The sequence below is a fragment of the Gnatocerus cornutus genome, chromosome 6 (assembly GCF_029298725.1).
Source record: "Gnatocerus cornutus isolate USDA-ARS CGAHR chromosome 6, icGnaCorn1.1, whole genome shotgun sequence".
NCBI classification, from domain to species: Eukaryota; Metazoa; Arthropoda; class Insecta; order Coleoptera; family Tenebrionidae; genus Gnatocerus; species Gnatocerus cornutus.
Window position 1 is genome coordinate 16,011,428 of NC_142238.1, and position 20,446 is coordinate 16,031,873.

Sequence of the window (20,446 nt, forward strand, 5' to 3'; positions counted from 1 at the left end):
GCAGTCACACAACCTTGGAAATTGAAGCGGAAAATTTGAAATTTTACTATTTTAATTACCTAATTTTTTTTATTAATGCCGCAAAAACACAGAATTCTAAAAATAGCTCTCAGAATAAGAATTCTCTAGAGCACAATCCGCCATTAACCTAACTTAATTTAGCTCATTACTCTCGGTCCATTCATTAAAAAGTTAAGTTGGCAGCAGTGCCTAGCGAGTTTTATCGGTAACAGTTGGCAGCCCAAACAATTCGTCCTTGACGCAACTGCGATATGCGTAAAAGCTAACTGTCCTGCGTAAGATTGAAAAAACTTGTTAAATCTCTTTTAATATCAGAGCTTTGCAACAAATTTTTAATTAATTATTAATAACTACACTCAACTTTGATAGGTGTTAACCTCAAAACTCAACACATTACATTTTTCCCTAATTTTCTCCCTGAAGAATTGAAATCCTGATTTACACCCAAGAATTTTCCAATTTTTATTTTCTTTGTAATGTAATCTTTGTAATCCGCCTGCGTTGAAGAAATAAAATCAATAAATGTTATTCGTATTTTTCGTTTTATTGACTGAGCCGCGGCCGATAAATATAAGAAATAAATTTCGTATCGACTCCAATCAGTCCATCTTCATTTATACAATAAAAAAAAAAACAAGAAATACAATTAAAATAAAATAATCCTTAAATATGTATTTCCTAATCAACAATAATTTCTCTATATTTGGAAAGATCTATTGAAACGAGTACCCCCCAGAGTCTTGCTGCTTTAGCTGCGAGGGATCCTCCATCGGGGGCAACTGAGGCTGAAACTGTTCCGCCGACAACCTCGTGAATAAAATCCCAACCCCTTCTATTAAAGCTAGCAGAACCCCCCCAATAAACGCGCTCCCTGCCATAGCCGGTAATCCATTTCTCGCGGCTAGAATCCCCCCAGTTGCAGCTCCGCTTATGATGGAGTTCCAAGGATCTTCCTTCTTTCTGATGTGAATGAGAGCGCAATCAATTGTTGAAAACATTCCGCCCCAGACGGCGAAATTTCCGGCAATTATAGGAGATCTTTGTTTTATGGCTGCTAAACTACCAACCTACAACAAATGAGTTTAGTTTGAAGAGTTTAATGGTTTATGACGTACTAAACGTCTGTTGAAACCCGAAGGAGCGTTGCGAAAGCCTTTGATGCTCTGAAAGACGCCGCCCCCGATGAGGCCCATCGTGAAGGCGCCTCCACAATCGTCCACAATGCGCCAAGGACAGGGCTCTCTTGTGTATTCCTCCATCACCTAACCTAAAAATGGATTTTTCTTAGCAATCGATAAATTTTCCAACCACGAACTCACCTGGGGGAAATTGTTCGGAACAACAGAAATTTTCTTGCGGGAAACTCGTTTTTCCACGGGAAATTGGCGAAATTTATCCCGCACCGCTCACAGTTTGAAGGTCGAGATTAAATAACAAATAACACGCATCATGTCAGAATTTGCGACAACTTTGGAGTACCAACAAAGACTCCGTTTTACATGGGGGCCTCACAAATCGTCACCTCTTTTGATTCCAATGTGGGGTTTTTAAAATTCGAGTTACTAAGATTTTGAGGTTATCTTTGGCGCGAAATTCAAACCTGTAACTATGCGAACTAAAAATAAGTCCGAGTCTCTGTTGGTAATCCAAACTAACCACTTTGGATTACCAACAGAGACTCAGTTTTACATGGGGGCCCCACAAATCATCACCTCTTTTGATTCCACTGGGGGTTTTCAAATCCGAATTACTAACATTTTTAGGTTATGTTTGGCGCGAAATTCAAACCAGTAATTAAGCGAACTAAAAATAAGTCTGGCTCCCGAGTCACCTACAGTCTATTAATAAGTCTTTTCGTTTTATTTGCTGTACGTCGCATTAACTCAAAATGTCGGCCGTGGAGAATCAACCCCCAGAAAAGGTAATTTCGCGACGAAAATCCCCCCAATTCTAATTTTTGAACTTTAGCCCCAAAGCGACGCCTTAAAAGTCGCCGAGTATGAAGACCTCATCAAAAAGAACGCCGAAAGAATTGCGCAACTAGAAACCGAAGCCAAAGTACGTAAATTCCGTTCGTTCTGTAATAAAAAGTTCGTTTTTCCAGCAAAAAGACGAAGTCTTAGTCAGTTTGAAGTCGCGCGTTTCGGAGCTGGAAAAAGAAGTCGCTGAGGCTCAGAGGTTCAAAGCCCAACACGCTAAAGAAACCGAAGAAGTCGCTCTTTTGAAGGAAAAGTCCGAAAACACGCTCACTCGCGCCAAAGAGATCATTTTCGAAAAGCTTAAAATTGTTAAAAATCAGGAACTGCAAATCGAAGCTATGGGTCAGCAAGTTGAGTCTTTGAAGGATGTTGTCAGTATTACGAAGGATCTCTTGGAAATACGGAACATGGAATGTAAACAACTAACGGGCAAAATTCAGTGTATTGAAAATCGGCTTTTGGCCGAAAAAGAGCGGTACGACCTCACGCACAAGAAGTTGGAGAATATGATACGATACAACGGGGAGTTGAAGAGGGAATATGAAACACAACTCTGTTTATTCTCGGCTTTGAGGGAGAGGTACAGCGAGAAGGAGTTGGCGAAAGGAATCCTCGATGATCTTCCAGGTACTAGTGCTAGCGGAGAAACTAGTACCGAAGGCAATGCTAGCATTGATGCTCCTTCTAGCACTGAGACAACTCTTTCTAACGGACATGTCGATGAGACCGAAGAGAAAAAATAAGCCCAAGACCACAAGATATGTAAAAAAAGAATGTGGATAATGTCAACATTTTATACGTTGTGTAATTACGATTAAAACTTCTAAACCATTTAAACTTCCCGTAATTTCTAAAAATAAATCAATCCCGAGTCATCTGCAGTCTATTAATAAAGTTCCATTTTTCCACGTCTCAAAATGTCGGCTGTAGAGCATCGCCCCTCGAATTCAGAAAAGGTAAAAGACCCATTTGCCCCCAGGTTTTCTAAATATTTGAACTATAGACAGAGGGAAATGACGCCCCCGACCCTGAAGACCGTCTTAAAAAGAACATCGAAAGAATCACGCAATTAGAGACTGAAGCCAAAGTATGTAAATTTAGCGAGTTTGGTCTTAGGTAACTATTTTTTCCAGCAAAAAGACGATGTTTTAGCTAACCTAAACTCGCGCGTTGTCGAACTGGAAAAAGAACTCGCTGTGGCTCAACACGGTACGGAATCCGAGCAAATCGCCCTTTTGAAGGAAAAGTCTGCCAACCACCTTGCTAGAGCGAAAGAGATCATTTTCGAGAAAATTAAAGTTATCAAAAATAAAGAGTTACAAATTGAAGCTTTGAATCAGCAAGTGGAGTCTCTGAGGGATGTCGTCAGTATTACCAAAGATCTTCTAGAGATTCGCAACATGGAATGTCGACAACTGGACGAGAAAATTCAGTGCATGGAAAATAGGATTTTGGCGGAAAAAGCGCGTTTTAATCTCACGCACAAGAAGTTGGAGTATATGATGCAGTGTAACGAGGAATTGAAGAGGGAAAATGAGACGCAGCAGCTGCTTTTTTCGCCTTCGAAGGAGAAGTTGGGTGGAGGTGCCCTCGACAACAGTACTAGTGCTAGCGTTAATGCCATTACTAGCATTAGTGAGCAAGCTGATGCCACTACTAGTGCTAGTGAGAGCGTTGTTGCCAATACTAGTGAGTTTGTTGATGCCAGTACTACTACTAATAGGAGCGTTGATGTCAATAGTAGTGCTATCGGGAGGGCTGATGTCAGTACCATCAAGAGCGTTGATGTCACTACTATCGGGAACGTAGACATCAGTACTATCAAGAGCATTGATGCCACTACTAGCACTAGTAGGCCCGCTGATACCGTTACTATTGCTAGTGGGAGCGTTATTGCCATTACTAGTGCTAGCAGTGGATGTGCTGGTGCCATTACTAGTAGCAGTGGGAGCGTCGATACCAGTGCTAGTACCAATAAAAGCATTGATGTCATTACTAGTACTAGTGAGCAAGCTGATGATACTACTAGTGCTAGTGAGAGCGTTGATGTCAATACTAGTGCTATAGAGAGCGCTGATGTCAGTACCAACAGGAGCGTTGATGTCAATACTATCAAGAGTGTAGATGCCACTACTAGTACTACTAGGCCCGCAGATGCCATTACTAGTGCTAGTGGGAACGTTAATGCCATTACGAGTGCTAGCAGTGGATGTGCTGATGCTGTTACTGGTGGCAGTAGAAGCGTCGATACCAGTGCTAGTACTAATGAGAGCGTTGGTGCCCCTACTAGTGCTAGTGAGAGCGTTGTTGCCAATGCTAGTGGGTGTGTTGATGCCAGTCTTTGTACTAATACAAGCACTGATGCCAGTACTAGTACTAGTGGGGCCCCTGATGCCATTACTAGTGCTACTGGGGGCGTTGATACCGGCACTAGCGGTAACACAATTGATTCCAAGCGCGTGGAAGCGAACGAAAAATAAACGTGATAAAAATATAACTCGTTTATTAACATATTGCTATTGAATATAATATGTAGAACTTAGAAAAGAATGTAGATAATGTACACTATCAACATTTTATACATCGTGTAAACTAATGATGATTAAACGCATAAACTAATTCTAATCATATCTAATTAAAAAAAGTTTGTATACAAGACGTAGGAAGTTTCAACAAGAATCTTGGAATTTAACTATTCGAATTTTACATTTGCTCTTAATGGGGTTTATAATATTCAAGCTAATGATTGTTCTTAAGGTACTCCGCCAGAAAAATCTAAATCTAGCATTACAATTTTGGTCAACACCAGTTCAAACTTTCTGCAGAAAATGTAAAACCTGAAATCACCTTGGAGTCTATTGTGCAATGAGTATCTCTAATGGCAGTGATTAAAATGCTGGTCTCGAGGATATGTTTGGCAAAACGTCACACGTGCACTTCCATTTTATTGCCTTTGCGTAAAACTCGGATCTGACCAGGTTGCACTTCCGGTAACCCCATGCATTTGAAGGTAAAAGTGACGGTTTGAGAGCCGAAATTCGCCTCAAATCTGGAAAAAAGTTTAACACCGACTCGTGCCGAAAACGCGTCTTACTCTGTTGTTATGTTGACTTCTGGAGGTTTTCCTGTGGCGTTTTGGACGACCAGGAAGAGTTTCGTGACGATTTCGATGACATGGCCAGTTTGGAACACAAAATCGCCTTTTTTCTTACTCAAATCGCTCTGAAATAAGCAACCGGTGGCGTCGGAATTTGAACTGGAGGTTTCTGCGTTGGCTACCGACGACTGGGGACAAAACTAGCGCTAGCAGGTCTAAGGGGGCGCAAGCGAGAGCTCACTTACCGCTCTTACGTGAACTACAGCGACGTCGTCGAGGAATGGCGAGAGAGACATGCGGTAAATCTCAGTCGCAGGCACACGATATTTTATTTGTAAAGTACGTTGATCTAAGATTAACATGGATCTTGTCGACACCACCAGAAGAATTGGTACGAACTGGAAGCAACGTTTCAAAAGAAAACTAATGAGTTCACACTAACCTTGCCACTAGAACGAGCGATTTTGTTGATAATATCAGCAAATACTACATATTGGTCGTTGCTCTCTAAACTGATTTTTTTCCATTGAACATTCTGTCTTAACCGAACGTAATCTCCAAGAAAAGGGTGCGAAACACTGGAAAAATAACCTTCAGGTTTGGTTAATTTCCAACACGTTTTACCTTCTAGGATATGAGCATTTCCGGTCTTTGAAAATAAAACTAGCGGTCACTTTTTCTCTCATTCGATTTCTAGAAGTTTGGTCGAACTTGCGGCGGTACTTGTTACAACGCCATCGGTGGTGGATCTTCTTCAGCAAGTTGTTGCAGTCGGAGAGTCTGGGGGAACTCGATGGCCACTCTCTACAAATCGGGGAATCTGCGTCGGCTGGTAACAGTTTGGGCAAACGAAGAAGGTACCGCTTGCGCTGGAACCAAAAATGAAGACACTTCTTATTGGTATCTAGTCGTACCTTCCATTGGATGTAGTGCCTTTGGATGACTCTCGCGGCCCATTCGACTTGTTTGCGGTACTTCAGAGTCCGGTACTCCTGCTGGGCCTGAAATTTTTCCCGAGTTTTTATTTCGGTATTAAAGAAGAGCGATTTAAGCAGCTAGCGGTTACTGAACGTACCACTTGATATAAACACCAAGTTGGACAAAATGACAAGAAAACCAGGGGAAATTAGGCGAATTGACAAGAAAAAAGGAGAGGTGAGACGAAATCATGGGGAAATCAGGGAAAGTTTTACGAAATCACAAGGAAATAAGGGGAAGTTGGACGAAATTACAAGAAAATGAGGGAAAGTTGTACGAAATCACAAGACAATCAGAGGAATTTAAACGAAATGACAAAGAAAAAGGAGAGGTGAGACGAAATCAAAGGGAAATCAGGAGAAGTTTTACGAAATCACAAGAAAATAAGGGGAAGTTGAACGAAATCACAAAAAAATCAGGGGAATTTAGTCGAAATGACAAGGAAAAAGGAGAAGTGACACGAAATCATAGGAAAATCAGAGGAAGTTTTACGAAATCACAAGAAAAAAAGGAGAAATTGGACGAAATTTCAAGAAAATGAGGGAAAGTTGTACGAAATCACAAGGCAATCAGAGGAATTTAAACGAAATGACAAAGAAAAACGAGAGGTGAGACGAAATCAAAGATAAATCAGGAGAAGTTTTGCGAAATCACAAGAAAATAAGGAGAAGTTGTACGAAATCACAAGAAAATGAGGGGAATTTAATCGAAATAACAAGAAAAAAGGAGAGGTGAGACGAAATCATAGGGAAATCAGAGGAAGTTGAACTAAATCACAAGGAAATAAGGGGAATTTAGACGAAATCACAAAAATTAAGGAGAGGTTAGACGAAATCTCAATGGGATCAGGAGAAGTTTTAGGAAATCACAAATAAATGAGGGGAAATTGTACGGAATCACAAGAAAATCAGGGGAATTTAGTCGAAATGACAAGGAAAAAGGAGACGTAAGACAAAATCATTGGAAAATCAGGGAAAGTTTTACGAAATCACAAGAAAAAAAGAGGAAGTTGGACTAAATCACAAGGAAATGAAGGGAATTTAGACGAAATCACAAAAATTAATGAGAAATTGGACGAAATCTCAATGGGATCAGAAGAAGTTTTAAGAAATCACAAACAAATAAGGGGAAGTTGTACGAAATCAGAAGGAAATCAGGGGAATTTAGTCGAAATGACAAGGAAAAGGGAGAAGTGACACGAAATCATAGGAAAATCAGAGGAAGTTTTACGAAATCACAAGAAAAAAAGGAGAAATTGGACGAAATTTCAAGAAAATGAGGGAAAGTTGTACGAAATCACAAGGCAATCAGAGGAATTTAAACGAAATGACAAAGAAAAACGAGAGGTGAGACGAAATCAAAGATAAATCAGGAGAAGTTTTACGAAATCACAAGAAAATAAGGAGAAGTTGTACGAAATCACAAGAAAATCAGGGGAATTTAGTCGAAATGACAAGAAAAAAGGAAAGGTGAGACGAAATCATAGGGAAATCAGAGGAAGTTGAACTAAATCACAAGGAAATGAGGGGAATTTAAACGAAATCACAAAAATTAAGGAGAGGTTAGACGAAATCTCAATGGGATCAGGAGGAGTTTTAAGAAATCACAAATAAATAAGAGAAAATTGTACGGAATCACAAGAAAATCAGGGAAATTTAGTCGAAATGACAAGGAAAAAGGAGAGGTGAGACGAAATCATAGGAAAATCAGGAAAAGTTTTACGAAATCACATGAAAAAAAAGGGGAAGTTGGACTAAATAACAAGAAAATGAAGGGAATTTAGACGAAATCACAAAAATTAATGAGAAATTGGACGAAATCTCAATGGGATCAGAAGAAGTTTTAAGAAATCACAAACAAATAAGGGGAAGTTGAACGAAATCACAAGGAACTCAGGGGAATTTAGTCGAAATGACAAGGAAAAAGGAGAGGTGAGACGAAATCAAAGGGAAATCAGGAGAAGTTTGACGAAATCACAAAAAAATAAGGGGAAGTTGGACTAAATCACAAGGAAATGAGGGGAATTTAAACGAAATCACAAAAATTAAGGAGAGGTTGGACGAAACCTCAATGGAATCAGGAGAAGTTTTAGGAAATCACAAATAAATAAGGGGAAATTGTACGGAATCACAAGAAAATCAGGGGAATTTAGTCGAAATGACAAGGAAAAAAAAGAGGTGGGACGAAATCATGGGAAAATCAGGAGAAGTTTTACGAAATCACAAGAAAAAAAGGGAAAGTTGGACTAAATCACAAGGAAATGAGGGGAATTTAGACGAAATCACAAAAATTAAGGAGAAATTGGACGAAATCTCAATGGAATCAGGAGAAGTTTTAAGAAATCACAAACAAATAAAGGGAAGTTGTACGAAATCACAAGGAAATGAGGGGAATTTAGTCGAAATGACAAGGAAAAAGGAGAGGTGAGACGAAATCAAAGGGAAGTCAGGAGAAGTTATACGAAATCACAAGAAAATAAGGGGAAGTTGGACTAAATCGCAAGGAAATGAGGGGAATTTAGACGAAATCACCAAAATTAAGGAGAGTATGGGTTGAAATCAAAATGAGATCAGGAAAAGTTTTAGGAAATCCCAAAGAAATAAGGGGAAGTTTGACAAAAACGCAAGGAAATCAGGGAAATTTAGACGAAATGGCAAGAAAAAAGGAGTCTGGGCCTGAAATTTATCGCGAGTTTTTATTTCGGTATTAAAGAACGATTTAAGCAGCTAGCGGTTACTGAACGTACCACTCGATATAAACACCAAATGTGCCCACGCCCCTTAAAAGGAACCCCATATTCCAATTCCTGCGTCAAAATCGTGATTATGAAAGAATCTAACTTCTTCTGGCGCCAAACTTACCCGCCAGCTCCTCCACGCCGACGCTATGACCATCTGGCAGTGCCTCAACTTCTGGAATCTTCTCCGTTGCCGAAACCCCCTCCAATTCCTCTGTATCAAAAGAGCCAAATCGTGCAAGCGCACTCTTCTGAAATCCTCGAGTTCGAACACCGTCCGCGGACTTCGAACAAACAGTTTCGTCCTACCAAAAGTGAACTCCGCGCTTGGGATTGGCAGTGATCGTAGTAGCACCGAGACACCTTCAATAGGTGAGCCCCGCCATCTCGGCCAAGTGTTGCCGCAAATCATCTTGTATCGACAAAGAAACTGAGGATATGCTAATCGGTAACAGTACCCCGAGCGCCAGATTTGTACCGTTGGAATCAACCCCAAATACCGCACCTGGTGCTGGATCAACGCGAGCTCCAAGACCCGAGGCTGTTTGATTTCGTTCGGCTTCAAACACCGGATGTAGTGCATTTGGCGCGAGTTCAAGCTCTTCAGGAGGGAGTTCAAAGAGACTCGCAACTGTACGCCTTTGGAAACTGGCCTCTTGAAGCTGCAACGTTTGGGGTTGCCTTCAGGAAACAATAGTTTCATTAAGGGGTGATCGAAACGAAACATGGCGCGGGATACTTCTTTAGGTAAAGAGTCGCGGTTCTTCTCGATGAAGTCGCGGACGTGGTAAGTTACAGCCCCTGCATAATGACGTATTCTGCAATTGGAACTGTTGGATTTGGTCTGATTTTGGGGTTGTACTCACTGGAAGCTATACTGTGGCAGTGTGGCATCAGCTGCGAGACAATAGGAGTGACCGGCGCAACATTGCTCGACTCGCATCAAATAAGAAGAGTCGCATTGAACGTGGGGCTCCTCCAGGAGAGTCAAAATGCCGTGACTCTCGTGCTCCAACAATTGACAAATGATTCTAAAACGACACCTTAAAATCAGTTCCTGTTAATCGACAACCTACATACATATTATTAAAGAACTCGACTTTCGACCACTCCAATCCTTCTCGCAGGATCTCTTCCTGTTCTTCCTTCAGAGTGATGTTGGTGATGACCTGGTGCAACTTCTCGTTACAGAAATTAATGATGAGTTGCTCAAACGAGTTTTTTTCGAACGCCTCAAAACCGTACAAGTCCAAGACGCCGAGAACTTTCCGCTTCCCCAGGCGTTGGCCCTGGAAACCTTCTTTACACTGTGAAAAGGTAAAATTTAGTTGAACCTTCAAAATCTCATTGAGTTTGTTGATGAGCCAGGTGAAGAGTCGGCTGTACAAAGTTCTACAAAGAACGTCTCTAACTTTGGAAGCCTCGTAAGCGCTCAAGTCTGTTAAGATCCCATCTTCAATCTGGCGACTTGTTAGCGCTCTTTGTAACCATCTGTGCTCGGCACCCAGAAGCTCGCAGATCTCAAATAGTTCTGGAAAGTCACGTTGAGACAAGAAAATTGAAGAGTTGAGACTACCGTATTCATTGCTGATTGCACATCCTTCAGTACCATCAATGTTATTACAAGGCACAAACTGCAAGTTACCTAATTTCAAAACTATCGCGATTACTTGAAATATATCGACAATGTCTTCGACGGTGAAACCTAGAATTTCCAACGCGCTTTTGGTGTAGACGAAGAGTTTCTTGTCTTCATCGTCCGTCAGCGTTGGTTGATTAAGATTAGTTTGTAAAATACTGTAATAGCCGACGTTGCGTTGTAGTTTAAGACATTCTTAAAAAAAAAGGAATTAGATGAGTTTTATTATTCTTCAGTCTTACTTAATAAATGGATATCTGCACCAGAGAGCAACTGGTAGAAGATGTGAAAATTTCTGTCACCTGGTGATAAGCATGTTACTCTGGCCTAAAAGAAAAATGGGTTTAGAGGGGTACAGAACTGAGGGGAAACAACTTAGGAAATCAGGGGAAATCGTTAGAAAATCATAAAAAATCAGAGAAAATCAGAGAGTTAGACAAATTTACAAAAAAATCATGAGAATTTAGACGAAACGACAAGAAAAAAAGGAGAGATGCAACGAAATCACAAGAAAATCAGGGGAGTTTAGACGAACTGAAAAAGAAAAAGGAGAGGTAAGACGAAATTATAGAGAAATCAGGGGAAGTTTTACAAAATCACAAGAAAATAAGGGGAAGTTGGACGAAATCACAAGGAAATGAGGAGAATATAGACGAAATGACAAAAAAAAAGAGAGGTGAAACGAAATCATAGAGAAATCAGGGAAAAATTTACGAAATCACAAGAAAGTAAGGGGAAGTTGGACGAAATCGCAAGGAAATGAGGGGAATTTAGATGAAACCACAAAAATTAAGGAGAGATTGGACGAAATCACAATGAGTACAGGAGAAATTTTAGGAAATCACAAAGAAATAAGAGAAAGTTGGACAAAATCACGAGGAAATCAGGGGAATTTACACAAAATGACAAGGAAAAAGGAGAGGTGAGACGAAATCACAAGGAAATCAGCAGAATTTAGACAAAATGACAAGGAAAAAGAGGAAGTTGAACAAAATCACAAGAAACTGAGGGGAATTTAGACAAAATGATAAGGAAAAAGGAGAGGTGAGACGAAACCATCGGAAAATCAGGGGAAGTATTACGAAACCACAAGAAAATCAGGGGAATTTAGACGAAATGAAAAGAAAAAAGGAGAGATAAGACAAAATCATAGAGAAATCAGGGAAAGTTTTACAAAATCACAAGAAAATAAGGGAAAGTTGGACGAAATCACAAGGAAATGAGGAGAATATAAACGAAATGACAAAGAAAAAGAAGAGGTTAGACGAAATCATAGAGAAATCAGGGAAAAATTTACGAAATCACAAGGAAGTAAGGGGAAGTTGGGCGAACTCGCAAGGAAATGAGGGGAATTTAGATGAAAACACAAAAATTAAGGAGAGATTGGACGAAATCACAATGAGTACAGGAGAAATTTTAGGAAATCACAAAGAAATAAGAGAAAGTTGGACAAAATCACGAGGAAATCAGGGGAATTTACACAAAATGACAAGGAAAAAGGAGAGGTGAGACGAAATCACAAGGAAATCAGCAGAATTTAGACAAAATGACAAGGAAAAAGAGGAAGTTGAACAAAATCACAAGAAACTGAGGGGAATTTAGACAAAATGATAAGGAAAAAGGAGAGGTGAGACGAAACCATCGGAAAATCAGGGGAAGTATTACGAAACCACAAGAAAATCAGGGGAATTTAGACGAAATGAAAAGAAAAAAGGAGAGATAAGACAAAATCATAGAGAAATCAGGGAAAGTTTTACAAAATCACAAGAAAATAAGGGAAAGTTGGACGAAATCACAAGGAAATGAGAAGAATATAAACGAAATGACAAAGAAAAAGAAGAGGTTAGACGAAATCATAGAGAAATCAGGGAAAAATTTACGAAATCACAAGGAAGTAAGGGGAAGTTGGGCGAACTCGCAAGGAAATGAGGGGAATTTAGATGAAAACACAAAAATTAAGGAGAGATTGGACGAAATCACAATGAGTACAGGAGAAATTTTAGGAAATCACAAAGAAATAAGAGAAAGTTGGACAAAATCACGAGGAAATCAGGGGAATTTACACAAAATGACAAGGAAAAAGGAGAGGTGAGACGAAATCACAAGGAAATCAGCAGAATTTAGACAAAATGACAAGGAAAAAGAGGAAGTTGAACAAAATCACAAGAAACTGAGGGGAATTTAGACAAAATGATAAGGAAAAAGGAGAGGTGAGACGAAACCATCGGAAAATCAGGGGAAGTATTACGAAACCACAAGAAAATCAGGGGAATTTAGACGAAATGAAAAGAAAAAAGGAGAGATAAGACAAAATCATAGAGAAATCAGGGAAAGTTTTACAAAATCACAAGAAAATAAGGGAAAGTTGGACGAAATCACAAGGAAATGAGGAGAATATAAACGAAATGACAAAGAAAAAGGAGAGGTTAGACGAAATCATAGAGAAATCAGGGAAAAATTTACGAAATCACAAGGAAGTAAGGGGAAGTTGGGCGAACTCGCAAGGAAATGAGGGGAATTTAGATGAAAACACAAAAATTAAGGAGAGATTGGACGAAATCACAATGAGTACAGGAGAAATTTTAGGAAATCACAAAGAAATAAGAGAAAGTTGGACAAAATCACGAGGAAATCAGGGGAATTTACACAAAATGACAAGGAAAAAGGAGAGGTGAGACGAAATCACAAGGAAATCAGCAGAATTTAGACAAAATGACAAGGAAAAAGAGGAAGTTGAACAAAATCACAAGAAACTGAGGGGAATTTAGACAAAATGATAAGGAAAAAGGAGAGGTGAGACGAAACCATCGGAAAATCAGGGGAAGTATTACGAATCCACAAGAAAATCAGGGGAATTTAGACGAAATGAAAAGAAAAAAGGAGAGATAAGACAAAATCATAGAGAAATCAGGGAAAGTTTTACAAAATCACAAGAAAATAAGGGAAAGTTGGACGAAATCACAAGGAAATGAGGAGAATATAAACGAAATGACAAAGAAAAAGGAGAGGTTAGACGAAATCATAGAGAAATCAGGGAAAAATTTACGAAATCACAAGGAAGTAAGGGGAAGTTGGACGAAATCGCAAGGAAATGAGGGGAATTTAGATGAAACCACAAAAATTAAGGAGAGATTGGACGAAATCACAATGAATACAGGAGATATTTTAGGAAATCACAAAGAAATAAGAGGAAGTCGGACAAAATCACGAGGAAATCAGGGGCATTTACACAAAATGACAAGGAAAAAGGAAAGGTGAGACGAAATCTCAAAGAAATCAGCAGAATTTAGACAAAATGACAAGAAAAAAGGGGAAGTTGAACAAAATCACAAGGAACTGAGGGGAATTTATACAAAATGATAAGGAAAAAGGAGAGGTGAGACGAAACCATAGGAAAATTAGGAGAAGTTTTACGAAATCACAAAGAAATAAGGGAAAGTTGGACGAAATCACAAGGAAATCAGGGAAAGTCAGGTGTAGGTCATTTATGAGAAGTATTATCTCCTGGGAAACAACAGTGCATACCTTATCCAAAAAATCTTGCCAGCAAGAAAATTGTAATTAATTTTTGTACGCGCAAAACAAGAACTACTTACAATGGGTCAAGTGGCCACCCACAGGGTCCCCTTTGTAGTCAAACTCAATATCCAAGAACTTCCCCTACAAAGAAAAGTTACTTGGGAAAATAAAAAAAGGCGGTTTTACAAATCTAGACGCGTTATCATTTTTCATAGTTCTCGCATTCCCAAACGCCTCCAGCAAAGTGTTCGCTTGTACCAGCCTGTCTTTCATAAGTTTTACTTCCAAGATATCTCCAGAAACTAAGACTAGAAACTGTAGAACAATTCTTGCAGCTTCAGTTTTTCCAGCGCCGCTCTCACCTTCATTGTAATCAAACTAAGTTTATGTGAGACTTATGGGGGATACCGACCTGTGACGACAATGCATTGGTCCTCATTTCTATCATTCAACCATCGATAAGCCGACCCGGCGATCGCGTATCTAAAAAAACTAACCTCAAACTTGTCACACTAAAATGTTACATTACATATGTGGCGGCAATTGAAAGGGCCCCCTTTTCACATACGTCTCCACAAGATCAGTGGAATAAAGCGCTAGTTTTTTGTAAGGATTAACAGAGATGAGAACGTTTCCAATGTAGGTATAGATGTGATCTCGTTTGAACCTTTGCTGCAAATTTCCAATAAAAGTGTCTTCAGTCAAGGGCTCAAGAAGTACAGAATCCCAAGCTCCCACTTCCTGCTCCAAACTGAGCATCGCACCGCCCCTTGAAGTACTGCCGCCAGCGCGGCATCTAGTATTGCCACTTCTTTGCACTGTGCCCCAAAATTTCAACTAGTGAAGCGAATTTCAAAACGAAAACGCGAAAATGGAAAGGAGACCCAGGTGGTCCATTTTAAGGGGCTTTAATCAGATCTTTTCATTTTAATTAAGTTAGAAACTATTCGATAACTAGCACTTGACATTTGCCACATAAATGTCACGGTGACAGCTGAGAAGTGTCAATTAACTTGAATGAAGCTAGCGGCCTGCATTCAGCTCCCTAAATCCCCACCTCCACTTCCCAGTGATCTTCCAAACTAAAGTCCGTTTTTTTATTACAAATAACGGCTTTTCAGGCTGTGCCGAGTCTTTTCACTGCTTAATTCTTTGATTTTCGATCCAACAGGCTATAGAAGAGACGTTTTTAACGAAAAAACTGCGCAATTTTCAGAAATGTCACTAATTTGACATTTGTTTTCTCACCAGAAAATCTCCCTAGAAAACGTTGCCGGTTGTAAAGTAGGGGAAAATTATGGTTGCTTTATATTATTCTTCAAAAGTCGAAAAACTGAGAAACCATTCCTCATTTATTTTAAATACCGCCGTAGAGCTCCACAATTTTCACAAATTATGACCTTGAAATGCGGTATTCAAAATAAATCTGGAGTATTCGTCCAACTTTTGCGGTTGATATCTCGCTTATTTTTGGGAAAATTTGCGTTGTTTGAGGTGAAATAGAACCCAAAACCTTTTAAAATAAGAAAACTTTAAACTACCCAACACGAATTTAAAATCATAAAATAAGATTTATTCTGATAAAATTCTAGTAATAAATAAAATAACAATCAATAAATACAGGCATTCTATACGTAGCTCTCGTTTTGTGTTGAATAGGCCAGGAAGGAATCCAACAGCTTTGGCTCCACTAGCTCTTGTACATCTTCAACATTTATGACGTCCTTTCCGCACGCATCGGCTATTTTCCTCAAAGTAGCCTGTAAAGAAACAAGAAAATCGTAAACTGAGTAAAAAACCACCATCACGAACTTACCAATGTCGCCACCAACACAGCATCGTTGCAAAACCTCTCGTTCTTATCCCTACACATCCTGACTAGTTTCTGCACTCCTCCCAACTCCACAACTTGTGCAGCTGCTTCCTTCTCACCGCAAAGTCTCGACAATGCAATTATTGCCTTTTGCTGGAGCCTCTTCTCCACGTCTTCACCGACATTTCCAGTCTTTAAGAAGCACAGCAGTGCTGGAATCGTCCGAAGTCTTGATAACTGCTTTCGTGCCGCTTCCACGGACGTCATGTTGGCAACAAGAGTCGCCACTTGTTCCAAAAGATAGACGGAAACATGGGGCCCCCTTTTATTGACTGAATTCAAAAGAACCTCTATTGTCTTCAAGTGCACCATATACTTGATGCATTTGTAGTCCATCATCGATAGATTTGCAAGCGCAGCGGCGCAGAGAAGAATATTCTGGCAACACTTCGTCGACGAGAGAAATTTAGTCAACGATTTGACTAACTGGCGAGAATAATCCTGAAGACCTCTGATTGAATGGTTGTCTTCAATCCACGGAGCTGTGACTTGGGCGAGAAGAGCCACAGCTTCCGAGCGCTCAGGTTCTGGACGTGAAGAGTCTTCGTTGAGAGTCTCGGAGATTATCTGTACTCCTGAATACTTCTCGAACTGACGAACGGCAAAAGTTGTCGAACACATCGTGGAAAGAGCGCGGAGAAGAAGACTCTTCATCGAAGAACCTTCGCACTTTTCGCAGAGAATCAGAAGAATGGGAATGATGTCGCTTTTCGTGAAAATTTCGATGAGGTTTTCGTTCCGGAGGCACAAAGAAGTCACTCCGGTGGTCGTCGCCCGGAGATCTAACTCCGAGCATGGGTTTTCCAGTCTCTCCACCAGCTTCTTCACTTCTGATTCTAGGATTAGATGGAAGGAGGATTCCCACTGGGTGAAGAACGCCGGGATTAGACTCAGAAGAAGCTCCCCGGAGTTGGTTTTTCTTATGGCGTCGTATTGCTTCGATATCTTTGGTGTGACCTCGGAGTATTGTTTGAAGAAGTCTGTTATGTTTCCAGCGAGGCTTTGAGCTAAAGGTCCGATGTACTTCTTCTCGCTGTAAAAAAACAAAGTTAAAATACGATTTTCCAGGAGCTCAACATTCTTACCTATTTAGTTTCTTGTACTCTTCTTTAAGAAACTCGGAATGGGAGAGGATGGCTTCCAGTTTGGAAGTTGTGAGTGCGGCCATCTTCGCCACTTTCTGGTGGAGCTCTCCAGCGATGGATTTCACCTGGAGCGTGGTCATGCACTCTTGTTCGTAAAGACAGGCGACTTCCTGCATCCACTTCCGGACGGCTTCGTTTGGTGGGACACCCCTGTTAATTAAGTTAGTTGTGGTGTCATCCTCAGAGTGTTTTTACCTTTCTTGGTGAGCATTTCTGCGCAAGTACCGCATCTTGGTGACTACATTCTTGGGCGTGGACGTGTGTTTCGGTGACTCCAAGCCCCCTTTGAAGAGACATTCCAACTCGCTCTCGCAGTCACTCGACAAACTCCCATTGAAACTCTCATCTTCGCGCTTTTCCAAAACCGCCGGCGCGGTGTTGTTCAATTCACTCTTAACACCTTCAAACAGTGGTATCGTTCGCGCTCTTCTCAAAGCGTAACTCTCACTGTCCAACGATCGCGCTGCGTCTTGTGAATATTGATGATTAACGTCCTTCACGCATCTCTTAGCGTTGAATAAATTCCTGTTGACTTTCGGAGAGTTTTTCTTGTACAAACTCCGGGGAGAATCAGTGATTTTGATTTTGTCCGGAGTGACTTTTTCGTGGTAGTTGATCGAGAGATTTTCCGGTTTGTTTCCGGTGACCTTCTGGAGTTGTAATGGGGGTGTTTCTGTGTCGGAGAATCCGGAGTCTTGGCTACCGGGGCTTTCGGAGACTTGGCGGAATTCGAGGTTGTCGCTGGCCCACCACACTTTACTGGGACTTCGTTTAAACTCGCCCATGCTGAGGAATGATTAGAAATGAGTAAGGTTTCCGCGAATGAATCACTAATTGGATTGTGAGAAAATGATTCAGATGGTTATGAGTGTTTCTCAGGTGCAAAAATGACGAACAACCCTCGGTAAGGGAGGTTCCAGGTGTTCAGATTTACAATGAGGGTACCGTGTTACCCTTATGTCCCGCATTTCCCATCACCTTCCTCGTAACGGCTTCTTATTTAGGGCACGTAAAGTCGACCTTAACATTTCAGATTTATCACTAACGTTACTTAGCTAATTGCGGATTTGTGTCTGTCTTGTTTACAACGCGAAAAGAGCAATTTATGTAAATCCTCAATCTCTGTTATTATCCACTTCACCTATAATTATGTCTCATTTTTAAAAACGCGAATTCGACATTTCATTGAGCATAATAATTGCCGCGCTCGTCATTAAATAAACACTCCATCATTCGCGGTTAGATTCTCATCTTCACTTATTACATTTCTTCAACGTGAAATAAATCCAATTATGTTCTTTTGATCGACGTTTTTTCACCAGAGGCTGCTTCCTGAAAGAGGCTCTCTGATGATACGATTCGCAGTTACTCGATAACTCAAAGATAACGGAAAATGTGTCATTGCTTTTCTATTGAATGAAAAAATGTGCAGAAAAAATTACGTAAAAAGTGTTATTGTCCAGCAATGTCACCGCGGGTTATATAACTTTGATTTGACCACGTTGATGTCATGTCCATGGAACTTCTTTGTTTGTTCCAAATTAAATAAATACAAATAATCGTTGTGCAAGCAGATATCGGGCGCACGGAATTGCTAAACTGGGTTTAATCATCTGATAAGTTGGCAGTGTGGTATTTAAAAATGTTTGTGAAGTAAATGAGTCTATTTTCCTTTTGATAGAAGGAGTGTCGCGGTTGACACGTTTTTATCAACGAATTCTAGGATAATATAGACACGTTCAAAAATCTTGCCCTTATAAAACCATGATAAATGCTGAAAGTTTTTGGTTCGTGCTAAAATAAATTTTTGTAAAATCTGTATTTCTTGTTCTAAAATTTTGTACTTTGGCACAGTTAATGAATACTTTAGGGGTGGTAACCTCAACAAATTTTATTGCTATAACTTAAAAACTAACAAAAATACAAATTTTAATATCAATCAGTGGAAAATATTTGATTTGTCCCCAAATAAATGTTTCTAAACTTTTTATTTTTTGTTCTAAAATTTTGAAATTTGGCTTTAAAAATAGTAACCTCCCCAAATTTCATTGTCCTAACTTAAAAACAAACAAAAATACGAATTTTAATATCAAAAAGTTGTAAATATTTCTTTCGAGCCAAATTAAAATTTTCTAAAATCTGTATTTCTTGTTCTAAAATTTTGTATTTTGGCACACTTAATAAACACTTTAGAATTAATATCCTTATTAAATTTCATTGTCCTAACTCAAAAACCAACAAAAATACGAATTTTAATATCAAAAAGTTGAAAATATTTCTTTCGGCTCAAAATAAAATTTTGTAAAATCTGTATTTCTTTTTCTAAAATTTTGTACTTTGGCACAGTTAATAAACACTGTAAAACTAGTACCCTCACTAAATTTCATTGTCCTAACTTAAAAACTAACAAAAATTCAAATTTTAATATCAGAATGTTGGAAATATTTGGTCCGTCTCAAAAAAAAATTACTAAAATCTATGTTTTTTGTTCCAAAATTTTGAATTTTGGCACAATTAAGAAACCCTTTTGAGAAAGTAACTTCACCAAATTTTATTGTCCTAACTTAAAAACTAACAAAAATCCCAATTTTAATATCAGAATGTTGGAAATATTTGGTCCGTCTAAAAAAAAATTACTAAAATCTATGTTTTTTGTTCTAAAATTTTGAACTTTAGCACAATTAAGAAACCCTTTTGAGAAAGTAACTTCACCAAATTTCATTGTCCTAACTTAAAAACCAACAAAAATACGAATTTTAATATCAAAAAGTTGTAAATATATTTTCGAGCCAAATTAAAATTTTCTAAAATCTGTATTTCTTGTTCTAAAATTTTGTATTTTGGCACACTTAATAAACACTTTAGAATTAATATCCTTACCAAATTTCATTGTCCTAACTTAAAAACCAACAAAAATACGAATTTTAACATCAAAAAGTTGAAAATATTTCTTTCGGCTCAAAATAAAATTTTGTAAAATCTGTATTTCTTTTTCTAAAATTTTGTACTTTGGCACAGTTAATAAACACTGTAAAACTAGTACCCTCACTAAATTTCATTGTCCTAACTTAAAAACTAACAAAAATCCAAATTTTAATATCAGAATGTTGGAAATATTTAGTCCGTCTAAAAAAAAAATTACTAAAATCTATGTTTTTTGTTCTAAAATTTTGAACTTTAGCACAATTAAGAAACCCTTTTGAGAAAGTAACTTCACCAAATTTCATTGTCCTAACTTGAAAACCAACAAAAATACGAATTTTAATATCAAAAAGTTGTAAATATTTCTTTCGAGCCAAATTAAAATTTTCTAAAATCTGTATTTCTTGTTCTAAAATTTTGTATTTTGGCACACTTAATAAACACTTTAGAATTAATATCCTTACCAAATTTCATTGTCCTAACTTAAAAACCAACAAAAATACGAATTTTAACATCAAAAAGTTGAAAATATTTCT

General features: G+C 38.9%; 5 protein-coding genes across 6 annotated transcripts; 2 read left to right on the forward strand and 3 right to left on the reverse strand.

Moving 5' to 3' along the window:
• Nucleotides 1-544: 544 nt before the first annotated feature.
• Nucleotides 545-1,641, reverse strand: LOC148173401 (mitochondrial import inner membrane translocase subunit Tim17-B-like). Its single transcript, XM_088038767.1, has 3 exons — nucleotides 1,341-1,641; nucleotides 1,137-1,288; nucleotides 545-1,088 (listed from the first exon to the last, which is right to left on the reverse strand). Exons 2-3 carry the CDS (start codon nucleotides 1,278-1,280, stop codon nucleotides 735-737), a joined length of 498 nt encoding a protein of 165 aa, XP_087894893.1. The 5' UTR covers nucleotides 1,281-1,288; nucleotides 1,341-1,641; the 3' UTR covers nucleotides 545-734.
• Nucleotides 1,642-1,832: 191 nt separating this feature from the next.
• LOC148173402 (uncharacterized) lies at nucleotides 1,833-2,837 on the forward strand. The gene is made up of 3 exons (XM_088038254.1): nucleotides 1,833-1,942; nucleotides 1,990-2,079; nucleotides 2,126-2,837. Exons 1-3 carry the CDS (start codon nucleotides 1,910-1,912, stop codon nucleotides 2,741-2,743), a joined length of 741 nt encoding a protein of 246 aa, XP_087894380.1. The 5' UTR covers nucleotides 1,833-1,909; the 3' UTR covers nucleotides 2,744-2,837.
• Nucleotides 2,838-2,863: 26 nt separating this feature from the next.
• On the forward strand, nucleotides 2,864-4,620 carry LOC148173403 (uncharacterized). The gene is made up of 3 exons (XM_088038253.1): nucleotides 2,864-2,956; nucleotides 3,004-3,087; nucleotides 3,134-4,620. Exons 1-3 carry the CDS (start codon nucleotides 2,918-2,920, stop codon nucleotides 4,478-4,480), a joined length of 1,470 nt encoding a protein of 489 aa, XP_087894379.1. The 5' UTR covers nucleotides 2,864-2,917; the 3' UTR covers nucleotides 4,481-4,620.
• Nucleotides 4,563-14,983, reverse strand: Myo95E (Myosin 95E). Its single transcript, XM_088038255.1, has 17 exons — nucleotides 14,500-14,983; nucleotides 14,383-14,453; nucleotides 14,157-14,332; nucleotides 14,048-14,111; nucleotides 13,977-13,990; nucleotides 10,694-10,778; nucleotides 10,389-10,646; nucleotides 10,147-10,343; nucleotides 9,893-10,101; nucleotides 9,679-9,843; nucleotides 8,937-9,630; nucleotides 6,012-6,098; nucleotides 5,722-5,966; nucleotides 5,540-5,675; nucleotides 5,343-5,495; nucleotides 5,095-5,285; nucleotides 4,563-5,049 (listed from the first exon to the last, which is right to left on the reverse strand). The coding sequence occupies exons 1-17, from the start codon at nucleotides 14,727-14,729 to the stop codon at nucleotides 4,926-4,928; spliced, it is 3,099 nt and encodes a 1,032-aa protein (XP_087894381.1). The 5' UTR covers nucleotides 14,730-14,983; the 3' UTR covers nucleotides 4,563-4,925.
• A 538-nt stretch (nucleotides 14,984-15,521) lies between these two features.
• Nucleotides 15,522-18,168, reverse strand: insc (spindle orientation adaptor protein inscuteable). 2 transcript variants are annotated; one of them, XM_088038609.1, is made up of 5 exons: nucleotides 17,967-18,168; nucleotides 17,184-17,774; nucleotides 16,929-17,138; nucleotides 15,787-16,876; nucleotides 15,522-15,730 (listed from the first exon to the last, which is right to left on the reverse strand). In XM_088038609.1, exons 1-5 carry the CDS (start codon nucleotides 18,014-18,016, stop codon nucleotides 15,599-15,601), a joined length of 2,073 nt encoding a protein of 690 aa, XP_087894735.1. In that variant the 5' UTR covers nucleotides 18,017-18,168; the 3' UTR covers nucleotides 15,522-15,598. The 2 variants fall into 2 exon arrangements, with proteins under 2 accessions (XP_087894735.1, XP_087894733.1); XM_088038607.1 differs by lacking the exons at nucleotides 17,184-17,774; nucleotides 17,967-18,168 and having other exon boundaries at nucleotides 16,929-17,154.
• Between the last annotated feature and the right edge of the window lie 2,278 nt (nucleotides 18,169-20,446).

Excerpts from the sequence above, each read along its gene's own strand:
- LOC148173401 (XM_088038767.1), bottom strand. The coding sequence starts at position 1,280 with ATGGAGGAATACACAAGAGAGCCCTGTCCTTGGCGCATTGTGGACGAT. Across the intron at positions 1,089-1,136 it reads CGGGTTTCAACAGACGTTTA|GTTGGTAGTTTAGCAGCCAT; the intron begins GTACGTCATAAA and ends CATTTGTTGTAG.
- LOC148173402 (XM_088038254.1), top strand. The coding sequence starts at position 1,910 with ATGTCGGCCGTGGAGAATCAACCCCCAGAAAAG. Across the intron at positions 1,943-1,989 it reads AGAATCAACCCCCAGAAAAG|CCCCAAAGCGACGCCTTAAA; the intron begins GTAATTTCGCGA and ends TTTGAACTTTAG. Across the intron at positions 2,080-2,125 it reads AACTAGAAACCGAAGCCAAA|CAAAAAGACGAAGTCTTAGT; the intron begins GTACGTAAATTC and ends TCGTTTTTCCAG.
- LOC148173403 (XM_088038253.1), top strand. The coding sequence starts at position 2,918 with ATGTCGGCTGTAGAGCATCGCCCCTCGAATTCAGAAAAG. Across the intron at positions 2,957-3,003 it reads GCCCCTCGAATTCAGAAAAG|ACAGAGGGAAATGACGCCCC; the intron begins GTAAAAGACCCA and ends TTTGAACTATAG. Across the intron at positions 3,088-3,133 it reads AATTAGAGACTGAAGCCAAA|CAAAAAGACGATGTTTTAGC; the intron begins GTATGTAAATTT and ends TATTTTTTCCAG.
- Myo95E (XM_088038255.1), bottom strand. The coding sequence starts at position 14,729 with ATGCTCAGTTTGGAGCAGGAAGTGGGAGCTTGGGATTCTGTACTTCTT. Across the intron at positions 6,099-8,936 it reads CGGCGTGGAGGAGCTGGCGG|GCCCAGCAGGAGTACCGGAC; the intron begins GTAAGTTTGGCG and ends GAAAAATTTCAG. Across the intron at positions 5,967-6,011 it reads GGCACTACATCCAATGGAAG|CGCAAGCGGTACCTTCTTCG; the intron begins GTACGACTAGAT and ends TTTTGGTTCCAG.
- insc (XM_088038609.1), bottom strand. The coding sequence starts at position 18,016 with ATGTTAAGGTCGACTTTACGTGCCCTAAATAAGAAGCCGTTACGAGGA. Across the intron at positions 17,775-17,966 it reads AAGAAGCCGTTACGAGGAAG|CATGGGCGAGTTTAAACGAA; the intron begins GTGATGGGAAAT and ends ATCATTCCTCAG. Across the intron at positions 16,877-16,928 it reads GAGTACAAGAAACTAAATAG|CGAGAAGAAGTACATCGGAC; the intron begins GTAAGAATGTTG and ends GTTTTTTTACAG.